The 18,044-nt window shown below is 42.1% G+C and overlaps 1 protein-coding gene across 3 annotated transcripts; it reads right to left on the bottom strand.

Annotated features, from left to right (window-relative positions):
- Positions 1–16,213, bottom strand: LOC146520865 (protein NLRC3-like). 3 transcript variants are annotated; one of them, XM_085155596.1, is made up of 8 exons: positions 15,424–16,213; positions 14,254–14,403; positions 14,035–14,148; positions 13,189–13,430; positions 11,108–13,085; positions 9,428–9,604; positions 5,190–5,363; positions 1–3,041 (listed from the first exon to the last, which is right to left on the bottom strand). In XM_085155596.1, exons 1-8 carry the CDS (start codon positions 15,531–15,533, stop codon positions 2,846–2,848), a joined length of 3,141 nt encoding a protein of 1,046 aa, XP_085011722.1. In that variant the 5' UTR covers positions 15,534–16,213; the 3' UTR covers positions 1–2,845. The 3 variants fall into 3 exon arrangements, 2 of the variants coding, with proteins under 2 accessions (XP_085011722.1, XP_085011723.1); XR_014873549.1 differs by lacking the exons at positions 1–3,041; positions 5,190–5,363 and adding exons at positions 4,443–5,086; positions 5,771–7,686 and having other exon boundaries at positions 15,424–16,212; XM_085155597.1 differs by lacking the exons at positions 1–3,041; positions 5,190–5,363 and adding an exon at positions 9,052–9,237 and having other exon boundaries at positions 15,424–16,212.
- Between the last annotated feature and the right edge of the window lie 1,831 nt (positions 16,214–18,044).

Below are 18,044 nucleotides of genomic sequence, written 5' to 3' on the forward strand. Positions count from 1 at the left end.
CGAAAATGACGTCACTTCCGGTTTCGGGCAGGTCATGGCGGACATGCGATACTTCGCGCTGACGTCTAATCCAATGTAGGAAGTGTTATGAACAGCTGATCGGATCGGCAAAGCGTGTTTCTGGAATATTATGTTTTTGTTGCTGCAAGCGCTTTTTATGCAATCTTTGCAAAGCTATATGTGGAAGGAAACTGTGACCGAGGACAAGCTGATGGCATAAGATGTAAGTACAACTCCTCCGGTTTCATATGCAAAAAAAATTATTGCGCTAGCTCACGTGGTTGCAGAGCTACCGGGATTTAAAAATAGTTACGCAAAACAGAGCGTGCTGCTCTGACCGGCTTTAAAGGGTTAAAGCAGACAAACTACAAGCTCATTTTCATTCCAATAAGTCATCTTCTGACCTGGACTAACAACACTGGTCTCTATGGCTGTATCCCAATTCAGGGTCTGCAGCCTTAAAAGTCGCATTTTAAGGCCGATTACGTCACAGTGACACGACGAAGGCTGTCCCAATTCAAAGGCTGCTTGAAATGCGGCCCTCAAATGCGTCCTTCATTTCCCTGAATTTTAAGGCTGTGGCAGTGTAGACTTCGTGGCCCAACATATCCCACAATTCATAGCTCGGCAGTCGGTGTGGATAATTTTGCCACAGACGGCAGAAGCGGAGCGGCCGAAGAGTAAACTGTTAAAAGTAAGTACTGAATATTATTTCACTTATTTATGTGCAAATGTTTAATAATGAGGAACATTAAAACATGACTGTTGGCCACATGTCGGCAAATTTATGTGACATTAGTGGTGTTTGTACTAATTTGGTTTTAAAGCCTTTACTTTAAAATATACGCCGTTCAATAGCTGACCCTAATCTTACAGAGAATGATCAAAGCTCATGTAAAAAAAAAACAAATGAACAAAAGATTTTCTCCTTTATTTCCGTCAAACAAAGCTGTATGAAACGTTTCCAGCTGTTAGTATCATGGTTGCTAGGCAACCTGGGTAGCGCAACGAAGGATAGACCGTCCCATTTCACAAGCCTCGCACTTCCGGCCTTAGCGGTCTTTAAGTACGCGGCCCCTGTGGACCGTTAAGGCTGCGTACTTTAAGGCTGCAAAACCTGAATTGGGATACAGCCTATGTGCAGCTGGCTGTGAGACCAGTGCTCAGGGAGCGTCTACAAAGTGCAACACTGAAAGAACATCACACACTCATTTGCTTACAGCACACAAACATCTACTGTCATTATTGTCACCAAACTCTGTGGATCCTTTATTGCAAATTCAAATGGGATCAAATGGTCAGACAAAAGAGGGTTATGAGGAAATATGATGAAATGTTGTGTATTAGCAGCAAGTTATTGAATCATTTTCCTCAGAAACAAAACAAAATGATTGACAAACATGTTTTTACAAACTCAGTGTTGGACTTGGATCAGCAGGATAAACTGATGTTTAAAGGCATTTGAGTCTCGCTGTATAAGAGTCCAGTTATTACTCAATATTTATGGGTGATGTTATTTCAGTGTTGCACTTTGTAGACGCTCCCTGAGCCTCACAGCCAGCTGCACATGGACCAGCTGACATTACCCAGCATTAGAGGCGGCTGTAAAAAATTCATGTTCCCATTTGAATGGTTTTAATTTGAATAAAACGATGTTGATTCATTCAATCCTGCATCGAGTTTTAATATAAATATATTTTGCCAGGATCTCAGGTTAAAGCTCACAAAATATTTCAACAACAACCAAACAGATAAAACAGTAAATGAGAGCAGCTGAACACACAAAGATGGAAACACAGAGCGTGGATCGTTCACTCGACGGCACGTACACGGACACGTCATCGGGGCTGAAAGTGGACAGCTCACAGATCCTGAAGCTGCAGGTTTCATCTGTCTCCAACCAAAACTGAGTGAACCAGCAGCAAAAGAAGATCCAAACTCTGCTTTACGCTTGATGAACATTGTCATAAATTCTCTCTGACTTTGACGTTTACTTCCTGCACAGCTCTCTCTCTCTCAGTGTGCTTCAAGAACAGTTTACCTTCAAAAATGTGTTTTCTGCATCATTCACTGCTTATTACGCACCAGTCTGCTGTTGTGTTCACTGCTGTCGGCCTCCAAAAACAAAGCCTCATTTCTGCTGTTCAATACTGAAGAAATTTAAACCTTTTAAAATGATGACAGATTACAAACTCTCAGCTGTATCTGTAATCAAACCTCTGTAACTTTGCTTCACTTCAGCAGCATCAGCTCATGTTCACATGTTGATTCATGGTTTGCTTCAGTTTTTAATCGACTGCAGAAGATTTTGAAGGTTATCTGCTATAAAAAGCCAGAAGAGGAAAATCTGCTTCATGTGTTTCTGTTTGATCCTCAGTGACTTTGACACAAAGGCCTCTGCTGTGATGATCACACCTCTGATCAAGTCTCACAGTGTCAGCTTTGTTTTTATACATATGGATATGTGCTGATAAATGATCAGAATTATAATATTTCCCACTGTCTGCTGTGTGCTGTGACCTTTGACCTGCTAAAGACAGTCAGCTGTGGATTATTCATTGTTGTGTCTGATACTTAGAACTGTGAGGAAGAAGCTACACAGTTAATCAGGGTCCCCTCTCTCTGAATCAGGAAAGGTGAGCAGGCCGCGTGTGGGCCGCGGGCCATATGTTGAGTCTCACTGTTTGAAATGTGAACATTGTTCTGCTGCAGTCAATGGACTAAACCAGAGAAGAAGAAAACAGACTTTACCATGAAGATCCTCAGTGTGGATCAGTATAATATCAGCCTGATGTCTGCAGTTTAGTGTCAGCAAAACTTTCACATCATATTCATCTCAGCACAACTAAAACATGCTGACTGACCCCAGAGTTTCAAGTCCACATCCTGCACTCTCCAGGAAACCACACAGATGCTTCACTCCTGGATCCTGCAGGTTGTTGTTGTTACACAGGTCAAGCTGTCTCAGATGGGAGGGGTTGGACTTCAGTGCTGCTGCCAGATAATCACAGCTGATCTCTGACAAATCACAGAGATTCAATCTGTATAAAGAATGAAAGATGTAAGTTTATTACATAAAGTGTGAGCTTGAAATCATTCAGTGTTTCATCATCTGTTCAGAGCTGAAGAAGGTTCAGAATGTAGAAGTTTAGAAAATTGAAACTCCAAACAGCTGAAGCCAACAGGAAGCAGCTTCAAACAAACACAACAAGAGAAAAAACTCTGAATGTTTCACATTAAAGTCGTACATTTCTCATAAAAACAGGACAAAGACTTGAAAGAGTCGTGTTTTTCCTTCCGGGAACCACATGGCTTCACTTTTAAAGGTGAAGTGTGAAAGAAATGGACATATTTGAAGTCCAACACCTTTTTCCAGTCACATTATTAAAGCAGACAAACTACAAGCTCATTTTCATTCCAACAACTCATCTTCTGACCTGGACTAACAACACTGGTCTCTATGTGCAGCTGGCTGTGAGACCAGTGCTCAGGGAGCGTCTACAAAGTGCAACACTGAAAGAACATCACACACTCATTTGCTTACAGCACACAAACATCTACTGTCATTATTGTCACCAAACTCTGTGGATCCTTTATTGCAAATTCAAATGGGATCAAATGGTCAGACAAAAGAGGGTTATGAAGAAATATGATGAAATGTTGTGTATTAGCAGCAAGTTATTGAATCATTTTCCTCAGAAACCAAACAAAATGATTGACAAACATGTTTTTACAAACTCAGTGTTGGACTTGGATCAGCAGGATAAGCTGATGTTTAAAGGCATTTGAGTCTCGCTGTATAAGAGTCCAGTTATTACTCAATATTGATGGATGATGTTCTTTCAGTGTTGCACTTTGTAGACGCTCCCTGAGCCTCACAGCCAGCTGCACATGGACCAGCTGACATTACCCAGCATTAGAGGCGGCTGTAAAAAAAATGGATTTTCCTATTTAAATGGTTTTAATTTGAATAAAACGATGTTGATTCATTCAATCCTGCATCGATGTTTAATATAAATGTATTTTGCCAGGATCTCAGGTTAAAGCTCACAAAAGTATTTCAACAAAAACCAAACAGATAAAACAGTAAATGAGAGCAGCTGAACACACAAGGACGGAAACACATAGCGTGGATCGTTCACTCGACGGCACGTACACGGACACGCCGTCGGGGCTGAAAGTGGACAGCTCACAGATCCTGAAGCTGCAGGTTTCATCTGTCTCCAACCAAAACTGAGTGAACCAGCAGCAAAAGAAGATCCAAACTCTGCTTTACGTTTGACGAACATCGTCATGAATTCTCTCTGACTTTGACGTTTACTTCCTGCACAGCTCTCTCTCTCAGTGTACTTCAAGAACAGTTTACCTTCAAAAATCTGTTTTCTGCATTATTCACTGCTTAATACGCACCAGTCTGCTGTTGTGTTCACTGCTGTCGGCCTCTGAAAACAAAGCCTCATTTCTGCTGTTCAATACTGAAGAAATTTAAACCTTTTAAAATGATGACAGATTACAAACTCTCAGCTGTGTCTGTAATCAAACCTCTGTAACTTTGCTTCACTTCAGCAGCATCAGCTCATGTTCACATGTTGATTCATGGTTTGCTTCAGTTTTTAATCGACTGCAGAAGATTTTGAAGGTTATCTGCTATAAAAAGCCAGAAGAGGAAAATCTGCTTCATGTGTTTCTGTTTGATCCTCAGTGACTTTGACACAAAGGCCTCTGCTGTGATGATCACACCTCTGATCAAGTCTCACAGTGTCAGCTTTGTTTTTATACATATGGATATGTGCTGATAAATGATCAGAATTATAATATTTCCCACTGTCTGCTGTGTGCCGTGACCTTTGACCTGCTAAAGACAGTCAGCTGTGGATTATTCATTGTTGTGTCTGATACTTAGAACTGTGAGGAAGAAGCTACACAGTTAATCAGGGTCCCCTCTCTCTGAATCAGGAAAGGTGGGCAGGCCGCGTGTGGGCCGCGGGCCATACGTTGAGTATCACTGTTTGAAATGTGAACATTGTTCTGTTGCAGTCAATGGACTAAACCAGAGAAGAAGAAAACAGACTTTACCATGAAGATCCTAAGTGTGGATCAGTATAATATCAGCCTGATGTCTGCAGTTTAGTGTCAGGACAACTTTCACATCATAGTCATCTCAGCACAACTAAAACATGCTGACTGACCCCAGAGTTTCAAGTCCACATCCTGGACTCTCCAGGAAACCACACAGATGCTTCACTCCTGGATCCTGCTGGTTGTTGTCACTCAGATCCAGCTGTCTCAGATGGGAGGGGTTGGACTTCAGTGCTGCTGCAAGATAATCACAGCTGATCTCTGACAAACCACAGCTCACCAATCTGTATAAAGAATGAAAGATGTAGGTTTATTAGACAAAGTGCTTGAAATCATTCAGTGTTTCATCATCTGTTCAGAGCTGAAGAAGGTTCAGAATGTAGAAGTTTAGAAAATGGAAACTCCAAACAGCTGAAGCCAACAGGAAGCAGCTTCAAACAAACACAACAAGAGAAAAAACTCTGAATGTTTCACATTAAAGTCATACATTTCTCATAGAATCAGGACAAAGACTTGAAAAAGTCGTGTTTTTCCTTCCAGAAACCACATGGCTTCACTTTTAAAGGTGAAGTGTGAAAGAAATGGACATATTTGAAGTCCAACACCTTTTTCCAGTCACATTATTAAAGCAGACAAACTACAAGCTCATTTTCATTCCAACAACTCATCTTCTGACCTGGACTAACAACACTGGTCTCTATGTGCAGCTGGCTGTGAGACCAGTGCTCAGGGAGCGTCTACAAAGTGCAACACTGAAAGAACATCACACACTCATTTGCTTACAGCACAGAAACATCTACTGTCATTATTGTCACCAAACTCTGTGGATCCTTTATTGCAAATTCAAATGGGATCAAATGGTCAGACAAAAGAGGGTTATGAGGAAATATGATGAAATGTTGTGTATTAGCAGCAAGTTATTGAATCTTTTTCCTCAGAAACAAAACAAAATGATTGACAAACATCTTTTTACAAACTCAGTGTTGGACTTGGATCAGCAGGATAAGCTGATGTTTAAAGGCATTTGAGTCTCGTTGTATGAGAGTCCAGTTATTACTCAATATTTATGGATGATGTTCTTCAAGTGTTGCACTTTGTAGACGCTCCCTGAGCCTCACAGCCAGCTGCACATGGACCAGCTGACATTACCCAGCATTAGAGGCGGCTGTAAAAAAAATAGGATGTTCCTATTTAAATGGTTTTAATTTGAATAAAACGATGTTGATTCATTCAATCCTGCATCGAGTTTTAATATAAATATATTTTGCCAGAATCTCAGGTTAAAGCTCACAAAAGTATTTCAACAACAACCAAACAGATAAAACAGTAAATGAGAGCAGCTGAACACACAAAGATGGAAACACAGAGCGTGGATCGTTCACTCGACGGCACGTACGCGGACACGCTGTCGGGGCTGAAAGTGGACAGCTCACAGATCCTGAAGCTGCAGGTTTCATCTGTCTCCAACCAAAACTGAGTGAACCAGCAGCAAAAGAAGATCCAAACTCTGCTTTACGTTTGATGAAGATCGTCATGAATTCTCTCTGACTTTGACGTTTACTTCCTGCACAGCTCTCTCTCTCTCAGTGTACTTCAAGAACAGTTTACCTTCAAAAATCTGTTTTCTGCATTATTCACTGCTTAATACGCACCAGTCTGCTGTTGTGTTCACTGCTGTCGGCCTCTGAAAACAAAGCCTCATTTCTGCTGTTCAATACTGAAGAAATTTAAACCTTTAAAATGATGACAGATTACAAACTCTCAGCTGTATCTGTAATCAAACCTCTGTAACTTTGCTTCACTTCAGCAGCATCAGCTCATGTTCACATGTTGATTCATGGTTTGCTTCAGTTTTTAATCGACTGCAGAAGATTTTGAAGGTTATCTGCTATAAAAAGCCAGAAGAGGAAAATCTGCTTCATGTGTTTCTGTTTGATCCTCAGTGACTTTGACACAAAGGCCTCTGCTGTGATGATCACACCTCTGATCAAGTCTCACAGTGTCAGCTTTGTTTTTATACATATGGATATGTGCTGATAAATGATCAGAATTATAATATTTCCCACTGTCTGCTGTGTGCCGTGACCTTTGACCTGCTAAAGACAGTCAGCTGTGGATTATTCATTGTTGTGTCTGATACTTAGAACTGTGAGGAAGAAGCTACACAGTTAATCAGGGTCCCCTCTCTCTGAATCAGGAAAGGTGGGCAGGCCGCGTGTGGGCCGCGGGCCATACGTTGAGTATCACTGTTTGAAATGTGAACATTGTTCTGCTGCAGTCAATGGACTAAACCAGAGAAGAAGAAAACAGACTTTACCATGAAGATCCTCAGTGTGGATCAGTATAATATCAGCCTGATGTCTGCAGTTTAGTGTCAGCACAACTTTCACATCATATTCATCTCAGCACAACTAAAACATGCTGACTGACCTCAGAGTTTCAAGTTTACATCCTGGACTCTCCAGAAAACCACACAGATGCTTCACTCCTGGATCCTGCAGGTTGTTGTTGTATCTCAGGTCCAGCTGTCTCAGATGGGAGGGGTTGGACTTCAGTGCTGCTGCCAGATAATCACAGCTGATCTCTGACAAACCACAGCTCCCCAATCTGTATATAGAATGAAAGATGTAAGTTTTTTAGACAAAGTGCTTGAAATCATTCAGTGTTTTATCATCTGTTCAGAGCTGAAGAAGGTTCAGAATGTAGAAGTTTAGAAAATGGAAACTCCAAACAGCTAAAGCCAACAGGAAGCAGCTTCAAACAAACACAACAAGAGAAAAAACTCTGAATGTTCCACATTAAAGTCATACATTTCTCATAAAAACAGGACAAAGACTTGAAAAAGTCGTGTTTTTCCTTCCAGGAACCACATGGCTTTACTTTTAAAGGTGAAGTGTGAAAGAAATGGACATATTTGAAGTCCAACACCTTTTTCCAGTCACATTATTAAAGCAGACAAACTACAAGCTCATTTTCATTCCAACAAGTCTTCTTCTGACCTGGACTAACAACACTGGTCTCTATGTGCAGGTGGATGTGAGACCAGTGCTCAGGGAGCGTCTACAAAGTGCAACACTGAAAGAACATCACACACTCATTTGCTTCCATCATCCAACCTGAAGAGGAAACAGAGACGCCTCCCCTTCAAAGTAAAAGCTGCTCCTTTTGGACACAGTATCAAAGAAAGTCTACAGTATAACATAGAAAGACAGAAACAAGTTTTGGTTGTTTTTAAATTGTGCAGAAATGAAACTACACTAAGCTCAATTATGTGACAGACATTTCATCCCATGTCAGTTTGGCCTCATCCTGGGCCGGATTATCCAGCACACACTCTGACCACAGGCCCAGGGGCCACGCACAGCTGGGCTCCATCCAAGAGACAGGAAATAAACCAACACAATAATAAAAAGGACCATGTGATCTTCTTACATCTTCAAGACAAACATAGTAAAAACATGAGCATATTTGTTTCCTAATAAAATGATGTGACAGGTAGAACAGAGTAAAGTGGTGGTGTTACAGCCTTTCTCCCCTCTGCTGCCGAGGCTGTTAGTCTCTCCCAAACTCAGCTACAGGACTTCCACATGAATGAAAGCAGCAGAAGTGGCTTTACATATGAAAGAGGAAGAGGAGAGGAAGAGGAGAGCGAGGCCACCCTGACCATCACTCCAGCTGAAAACATCACACTTCCATTAAAGTTGGTGAGAAAATGTTGAGCAGGATGAGCTGCTGGCTAATCTGGAGGCTGTAGCAGCAGCTCACAGTCACAGTGGATTTCCACTCATGAAAAAGCTCTGGCTGCTTCATTTCTCATCTCATATCAGAGACTTTAAAGCTTCACTGAAGCTGTACTGTGATGCTTCCATATTCCAGTGAGGCCTCCATAATGATTTCAGCTGTTCTGTACACACACTGTGTGCCCTGTATGGCTCAAAGTCTCTGCAGCCTGTTTTTATCTGCTATCATCAGATCTTCATCATCCTCATTCACATCCCTCACACACTCTACAGCCTCATCAGCACTGACTTCATCTTCACTGACTGATGGAGCACAACATGAACCTGTGGAGGCTGAAACACTGTCCTGTCAAACATCTCCCCGTCACCACTCCACTTCTGTCAGCCTTTAAATGAACCCTGCTCAAGTCTGTCACTTCTGTTTGGAGCCAAAAGGAAAAACTGTTGTTCAGTCGTTTGGGAAGACGCAACATTTCTGAAAGCACTCAAACTTCTTCACATTTGTCTTCAGACACATCCTGAACATTTAGGAACTAAAGAAAGTTTCAAACATCAATCAAAGGCCTGAAATATAGAAAAACAACAATAGCCGCAGTTAGTGAACTCACCTCAGAGTCTCCAGTCGACAGTTTGGACTCTCCAGTCCAGCACACAGAAGCTTCACTCCTGAATCCTGGAGGTCATCATTTCCCCTCATGTCCAGCTCTGTCAGATGGGAGGGGTTGGACTTCAGAGCTGAGGCCACAACTTCACAGTGAGTCTCTGAGAGTCCACACAGAGTCAGTCTGTGATGATAGAAAATATAAAATGTGTTATTATAAAAGCTAAAAATCTGCATTATAAACACAGACTGAATGTATATGAAGACAAAACAGAGTGAGGTCATAATCTGATGAATCTGCTCTTCACATCTGTGCTTCAGCTCCTCTTACTGTGTTTGACATGACACAACGATTGAGTCTCTCTCAGACCTGCAAACTTTTAATGAGAATCTTTGTTTGGCTTTAATCTGCAGATGAAGGAGGAAGATGGTGTCACATTTAGGCTTCCATAATGTCCACAGTCTGTCACTGAGATCTGATCCAGAGTCAGAGTGAAGACACACATTTGGACTGTTTCCTGTTTTGAATCTGACTCCAGAACATTTGAATGAGCTCAGCTCAGTGAAGAGTTCCAGCTGGAAAGATGATCTCTGTTTGCTACCTGCTGTCAAGTACGACTGTTCACGTCCACACGCAGGAAAAACCTGCTGACTGTTACCAAACGGAGCAGAAATCTCATCACTGGACAATAATGATGAATGAACTCAGAGCTGCGGATATCAGATCTGATTTCAGGGGAACTAAACACAGAAATGATTGGCTCATTTTAGCTTTCTGAGCCATTATCTGCTGGTGTGTTGAAAAAGATTTGTATTCCTGTTCAGGGCTTCAGTGTTTATGAGTCCAGATCCAGGTGACAGCAAGTCAAAATGATGTTACCTGTCTGTGTCCAGCAGCAGCCTGTATTCACTTTGAATATTGTTATCACCTGACATGGATCAGTTTGTCTTTGATTGGTTTGTAAATGTCACTGTTTGCATTGGACCTGAGTGACGGTGCAAAGACAGAGAGGGAGAGAAAGGAGAGAGAGGATGGAGACAGCAAAGAGAGAGCAAACACACACAGGTGAGAGTAGACAGGTGACCAAGGTCAGCAACCAATCAGAGAGCTTCTGTTTGACCCACAGTCACTGATGATGACTGCACATAACCAAGCAGTGTGTTACTCTGATATCAAATATGGATCCTGCTCTTCTAATAATGATCATCAGATGATATTATTGTTACTTTGTAGCTAAATACGATGTTTGTGTGATTATCAGTGAAAGCAGCAGTGAGGAGGATGGAGAGAGAGACAGGACAGAGGGCGAAGTTAGAAACACTAAAAGGATTTTTCATGGATTTCATGGATGATTTGAGTGATTTCCAGCAGGACACTTAAACATGTCAGTGGACATCCTGAAGAACATATTCACTTATATGAAACGTGTCATTGAACAGGATCAATATCAGTGGAAACATGGTGGAAACAGCTGTGACTGCATGGATGTGACACACTTCAAATCTGTTCTCCACTCTTGGATTTGGGATCCATGGAGCTGCTGCTGAGTCTGTACAATAAAGGAATGGTGTGGAAGGTTGCAGCGTACGCGCACAAACACTTTGTGGTTACAATCTGATTTTATTTTCAACATTAAACTACTAACCTACACTGATCAATGATGTTAATGATCACATCTGGACTCACCCAGCCTTACTGCAGTTCCTCACAGCTGGAATCAGTCGACGTCGTCCCTGCTCTGATGTTTTGTACTCCTGCAGGTCCAACTCATACAGAACCTCCTCTGACATCTGCAGCATGAAGGCCAGAGCTGAGCACTGGATCTCAGAGAGTTCCTGTTCTGATCTGTTCTCTGACTTCAGGAACTCTTGGATCTCCTGATGTACTGAGAGGTCGTTCATCTCCATCAGACAGTGGAAGATGTTGATGCTTCTGTCAGGAGACATTTCATCACTGTTCATCTGCTTCAGGTTGTTGATTACTCTCTGGATGGTTTCTGGACTGATCTCTGTCTGACCCAGCAGACCTACTAAGAGTCTCTGGTTGGACTCCAGACAGAGGCCATGAAGGAAGCGAACAAACAGGTCCAGGTGGCCATTTTTACTCTGGAGGGGTTTATACATGGCTCTCCTTAGAAACTCATCCACAGAGGATTCACGCATCATGTAATCATCCAGCAAAACTTCCTCATCATGATAATTATCACTGTGACTGTTATCATCATTATCATACTCCTCATCCTCATTCCAGTCTATCCCCAGGAAGTTCCTCAGCACCCCAGTCTTCTTACTCTGGAGGGACTTGTCCATGGGTTGTTTAAGGAAATCATCCAGAGATGACCCACTGTACTTTTGTCCCAGGAAGTCCTCCAGCACCTCTGTCTTCCTGTTGGTGAAACAGTGGAACATGTAGACTGCAGCCAGAAACTCCTGAATGCTCAGATGAACAAAGCAGTAGACTGGTTTCTGGAAGATCACACACTCTCTTTTGAAGATCTCTGTACAAACTCCTGAGTACACCGAGGCCTCTGTCACATCCAGACCACACTGCTCCAGGTCTTCTTGGTAGAACATGATGTTTCCTTTCTCCAGATGTTCAAACGCCAGCCTCCCCAGCTTCAGAAGAACTTCCCTGTCAGCCTCCGTCAGCTCCTGTGGACTCGTCTCATGTCCCTCGTGGTACTTGTTCTTCTTCCTCTTTGTCTGAACCAGCAGGAAGTGTGAGTACATGTCAGTCAGGGTCTTGGGCAGCTCTCCTCTCTGCTCTGTAGTCAACATGTGCTCCAGAACTGTAGCAGTGATCCAGCAGAAGACTGGGATTCTACACATGATGTGGAGGCTCCTGGATGTCTTCATGTGGGAGATGATTCTGCTGGACAGCTCTTCATCACTGAATCTCCTCCTGAAGTACTCCTCCTTCTGGGCGTCAGTGAAGCCTCGTACTTCTGTTAGCCTGTCAACACATGTATGAGGGATCTGATTGGCTGCTGCAGGTCGGGAAGTTATCCAGACGAGAGCCGAGGGAAGCAGATTCCCCTGGATGAGGTTTGTCAGCAGCTGGCTGACTGATGACTTCTGTGTGACATCAGACAGCAGCTTCCTGTTGGTGAAATCCAATGAAAGTCTGCTTTCATCCAACCCATCAAAGATGAACAAAAGCTGAGAGACAGCCAGCTTCTCTGCTGTGACCTTCTGTAATGTTGGATGGAAAACATGGAGCAGCTCTAGAAGACTGTACTGCTCATCTCTGATCAGGTTCAGCTCCCTGAATGAAAGCAGAACCACCACACTGACATGTTGGTTCTCCAAGCCCTCTGCCCAGTCCAGAGTGAACTTCTGCACTGAGAAGGTTTTTCCAACACCAGCCACGCCGTTGGTCAGAACCACTCTGATGGGTGTCTGTTGGTCAGGTAAGGCTTTAAAGATGTCCTGGCACCTGATTGGAGCGTCATGGAGGGCGTCCATCTTGGAAGCTGTCTCCAGCTGACTCACCTCATGTTGGGTATGAACCTCTTCACTCTGTCCCTCTGTGATGTAGAGCTCAGTGTAGATGGTATTGAGGAGGGTTCTACTTCCTGTTTCATCACTTCCTTCAGTCACACGTTCACATCTCCTCCTCAGACTGATCTTATGTTCATCTAAAACCTCCTGCAGACCAACATCTGCTGAAAGAAAGAAAAACAGAAAGAAAACTCTTCAATGTCTGAACAACACAAGAAGTCCAGTTTTCAGAAATGAGTCCATCAGCAGACAGATGTTCAGTCTTACTTTGTACACAGCTGCTCTGACTGGCTGTCTGCAGTCCAGCTCTGCTTCTGGATCTTTCTCCACACTGGGGACAGGAGGAGTCTCCTGATGAAGCAGACTGGTCCCAGTATGAGGAGATGCACTGTCTGCAGAACCAGTGTCCACAGCTGGTAGAGACTGGATCCTTCAGGACGTCCTGACACAAAGCACAGCAGGACAGCTGCTCCTCCTCACAAACACCACTCCTCTTCCTCTTCCTCCCTCTGTGAACACATTTCTTTATCACTAAAAACATTGACTGTTAGTGACAAACATCCAGATTTGATGACACTGTGCAGAAGCTCTGATGGTGACACAGAGAAGTCAAAGTGGAGATACTTCTGTACAACTTTGATTAAACTCATTATAAAAAGGGAAAAAAAAGTTTTAAATTTACTTTAAATGTTAGATGGAAAATGTATTGCTCAGTTTAACCAAAGTAAGAACAATGATCCGTAAACCTTCATAAAGACAAACATCTCCCCAGAACATTGAGCTGCTGAAGTGTCACTGAAGGGAAAAACTATTTGTCCTCCTCCATCCAGCAACACCTGAAACACCTGAGTGGAAGCTCCTCCCTACACTGTGTTTAAAGCAAAGCACAAAGGAGACACCTGCTGGAGCAGCTGGAGTCCTACAGACACTCAGCCTCTTCACTACACAAACACCTCCTACAACATCCACTCTTTCCACTCTGACTGCTGTGTTTGTGGAAACACGCTTCACACACCAATATAGAAATGTGTGTGAAAAAGAGCTGAGCTGATATTAAACATGAGGATTTATTCATAAACACAGAGTCAGGAACAACATCTAGACACACATTACCTCTCAGCAGCAGAAGAACATCCTTTAAAGTCTACACGAATATCCTTCGACACGTTGCTCTTTAGAGACACACAGCTGGGTTCAGGTCCAGGAGATTCTGGCCTCTTATTGATCCTTAAAAAAAACAATAAATGTAACAGCTTCATGAGATAGGAAGGAAAAACTGGAAATATTAAATTAAAGACATGATGAACAATCTCATAAAAATAATGTACTTACTCTTTGTCACATAACAGTCTTTTGTTAAAGTGTACACCGATATCCTTCGACTCGTTGCTCTTTAAGGAAACACAGCTGGGTTCAGGTCCAGGTTCTGGATTAGTTTTAGGGTTATGTCCAGCTGAGCCTGGTACGCCCCACAGCTCTGGGCTTCAAAACAACACACACAGAGGTATGAGTGTGAATAATGACTACACACTTTACCTGCATAAATACAGAAAAACAGACCCAAACACCAGAAACCATCAGTTTCACCATGTAGAATATATTGTTGTTTCCTTGCTTTTAATTCAGAGAAAAACTCTGATTTTGATTTTCTCTGTTCTCTTTGCCACAGCCCATCCCAGCAGCAGCTGAAGCAGCTGACTGTCACAACACTGAACAACACTTTAGGAGGAATTTCAGAGGTCAGTAAAGCTCCAGTTTCAACATCAGTTAATTAATCATAGTTCATCATAAATGTTAACCTGGCTGGCATACATGTTAATGTTAGCCATTTAAATATTAGCAGTTAGCTGAGGCCACGAGAAGAAGAGGCCCTAGAAGAACAATGGATGATAACATTAGATTTTCAAGACTAGGCAGAGACGTGTTTTCCTTTACTGTCTCTTACAGAGGAGGGAGCAGATACCAGACGAGGTCACGGAGGTACGGGTTGGATTCGCAGCAGACAGCAAGACTGCCACGTCCATACGAGAGAGCGATGGCTACGATAATCTCTGTTTTTGTCTCACTATATAATGTTGTACAGCCCATTTGAGGGTTATCCTCTCTGTGAACCAGATGCTTGATTTCACACAGAGGTCCACCAACTCAATTTGATCAGTTATGGGACGATTTACCTCGACAGGCTCCTTCACTCGCTGCTTTTAAACCTCCTTTAAAACACACTTTTACTCCCTGACCTTTGACCCAGTGTGACATGTTGACTCACTACCTCAGACAGCTTAAAAATAGTCTTTTTGTTTTTTGGTGCTGCATAAAAGAACCATAAAATATCTGTGCTATATACAGTTATGTTCATATATTTTTGTACTACATCAGGAAACTCAAAAATATAGTTTGTAATATTTTAATCCTTATTTTTAAAACTGTTTTTGTCATTTTTCTTCTCCCATTGCATCAAAAATCATTATTTACACTGAATAAATGAGTCAGCAGCTCTCTTACATTGTTGCTGCAGGTTCATTACTGAAGTCTGGAGGTTCTTCTTTGGACCAGTCACTCCTCACAGACACACAGCTGGATGCTGCAGATCCTGCTCCATCCTTTTCCTCCATCTTCTTGATGTCAGGGTGGAGTTAGTCTGAGAGGCAAACACACACACTCAGAGGTGCTGTTGTACTGGAAGCATCACACTGACGGGTTTCTAAAGTTCTCATTGATCATTTCATGGAGTTTCTGTGGTAAACACTGTCCTGTGACGTATGTGTTATGGTGAGGGTCATGAGGGCGAACCAGCCCCACTCCTTACTCCTCATATTTCAGCCTGAAGCACAATAACAGCCTAAACCTAACCAGGAGGCTGTAACCTCAAAGGGACTTCATGGTTAGAAATAAAGGTTCAATGAAATGAAGCAGATCATAAAAACACGAGTTCCAACTTTAAAAGAAGCATCCACACGATGACGGCACAGCAGAGGAGCACTTTCTCTAACACACTGATTCAGTTCCACTGACACAAGGACACACACAGGAAGGCACACACACACAAGCCTTTATAAGAAACAACACAATCATCTGCGCTTGACTTGTCAATCCAAGTACTTAGCCCATGAGCCCGCGGTATCACACCACAGATATTCCCTTACTTTGAAAAAATAAAGCCAGTTTTCAGAACAGACCTGATGTTTATGCTACAGCCTGTTTACCAATATAATCAATATCAGATATCAGAGCAACAGAAACCTCGGTGATCAGGACGCTGGGACTGAGAACAGGAAGTGGCTCAAACATCATAGTTTCATAACGTCACCCTGAACTCCACTCACAGAGTTTCTGTCGCCATTGTAGTTTTTAAAGTCCCGTGATAAAGGCGGGTCTTTCTGTGAATCCGCACGCTCATTGGCTAATAACTTGAGATTGACAAGTCGCTGTCCAATGAGCGTGCGGGAACTTCCGACATAAAGTTGTTTCCTTTGAAAAACCAAAATCTGATTATTTTTGCCTCCACTGACGGAGCCTGTTGTTCCCGCCACAGAGACAGTAATGTCAGAGCGGTGTTAACACTCACCCTGCCTCAGCACAGCTCTCACTCTCCTCCTGCTCTCTCAGCTAAACGGAGGCTCAGCTAAACTCACTTCCTCTCTACTTACAGGAAACCAGCGCTCAGAGGAGCCGACCGGCCTCACATTTCACCCACAGACACGAACAGCGTGGAATTATTTTATGTCATAAGAAGAAACATATTCATGTTAACACTCGCCTGCCTCAGCTCCACCTTCCTCCTCCTGCTGCTCTGAAGGCTCAATACTTTCACTTTCACTGCTCCTCCCTAAACACAGAGGATGCTGGGACTTGTAGTTTTTTCCTTCCGGTGCGCTCTTCCTCTTTGTTTGTTTGTGTTCAAGTTATTTCGATCATGTAAACATCAACAGAACACGTGAAGCCACACAGAGTTTGTATGTCGAGGTGGGTAGAAGGGTTTGAGGGTTAGTCACTACTACACTGTAAAAACTGTGACTAGAGGTTACTTAAAAAAGTTATGGCAACAAAGTGACACTTAAAATAATTAAGTAGATTTTAATTTCAAAAGATTTAGAGAGAAAATGTTAATTCAATTCAAATAGAAAACAAAAGTAGATATTAATAGAATTAAACTGTAAATATGTGTTGGATTTAGGGACAAAATCTCAAACTGAAGGTTGAAATTGCCCAACTTTAACAAAAAAAATAATTGATATGAAATAAGTCTCTGAGAAAAATTACTTTGAATTTACTAACTATCTGGCAAAGGTTTAGTAAAAACTTCCTAAAATATCCATTACAAAGAAATGAATTTTTTTTGTTTTTTCAGTAAAACTCAAATTGAATTCTATAATTTTCCAAATAAACCTTAAAAATAATGACTGAATAATAAGAGAAAATCTACGGTGGCCCCTAGAGACAAAGCATGTACAAACTCCAAAACACTTACAAAATTCAAAACACATGCAAACTCCAAAGCACAACGGAAGTGCTCCAGGACGCTAGGGGCAGTGTTGAGCTCGAATTGCAAAATAAACGGCAAGTTTGTTGCAAACACATGGGCTCTATGGGACGGTCTAGTCTCCGTAGCGCTGCCCAGGTTGCCTAGCAACCATGATAGTAACCGCTGGAAACGTGTCATACAATTTTGTTTGACAGAAATGAAGGAGAACATATTTTGTTCATTTGTTTGTTTGTTTCTACATGATCTTTGTGTGATTTGATAAGTATCTGAGGCTGAGACGACAGGACTGTAAAACATGATTTTTGGCCTTCATTTCTGTACTGAACGGTCATTTTAAAATTAGCTAGTAAATAACAATTAGCTAATGTTGTTCATGAGACTAAAGTAATATCACTTCGGTAATGTAAATATAATATGGCCAATATTATGGTTATTATATTAATCATTATTAGCTATTACAGCAGTGAACATGAACTCTGTGTCAAATACTGAGCTTCAGTACAGATTCAAGTTGGAGTTATTTATGTCACCTTAAATCGTCACTCAAAGAGAAGTATCTTTGACAGTGTATATATAGGTGTATCATATATAAGAGACAAATGTTGTTCCTTCAGTATGTTTGCATAACTAAATTTGGCTC

The sequence above is a fragment of the Neolamprologus multifasciatus genome, chromosome 4 (assembly GCF_963576455.1).
Source record: "Neolamprologus multifasciatus chromosome 4, fNeoMul1.2, whole genome shotgun sequence".
In the NCBI taxonomy this organism is placed as follows: Eukaryota; Metazoa; Chordata; class Actinopteri; order Cichliformes; family Cichlidae; genus Neolamprologus; species Neolamprologus multifasciatus.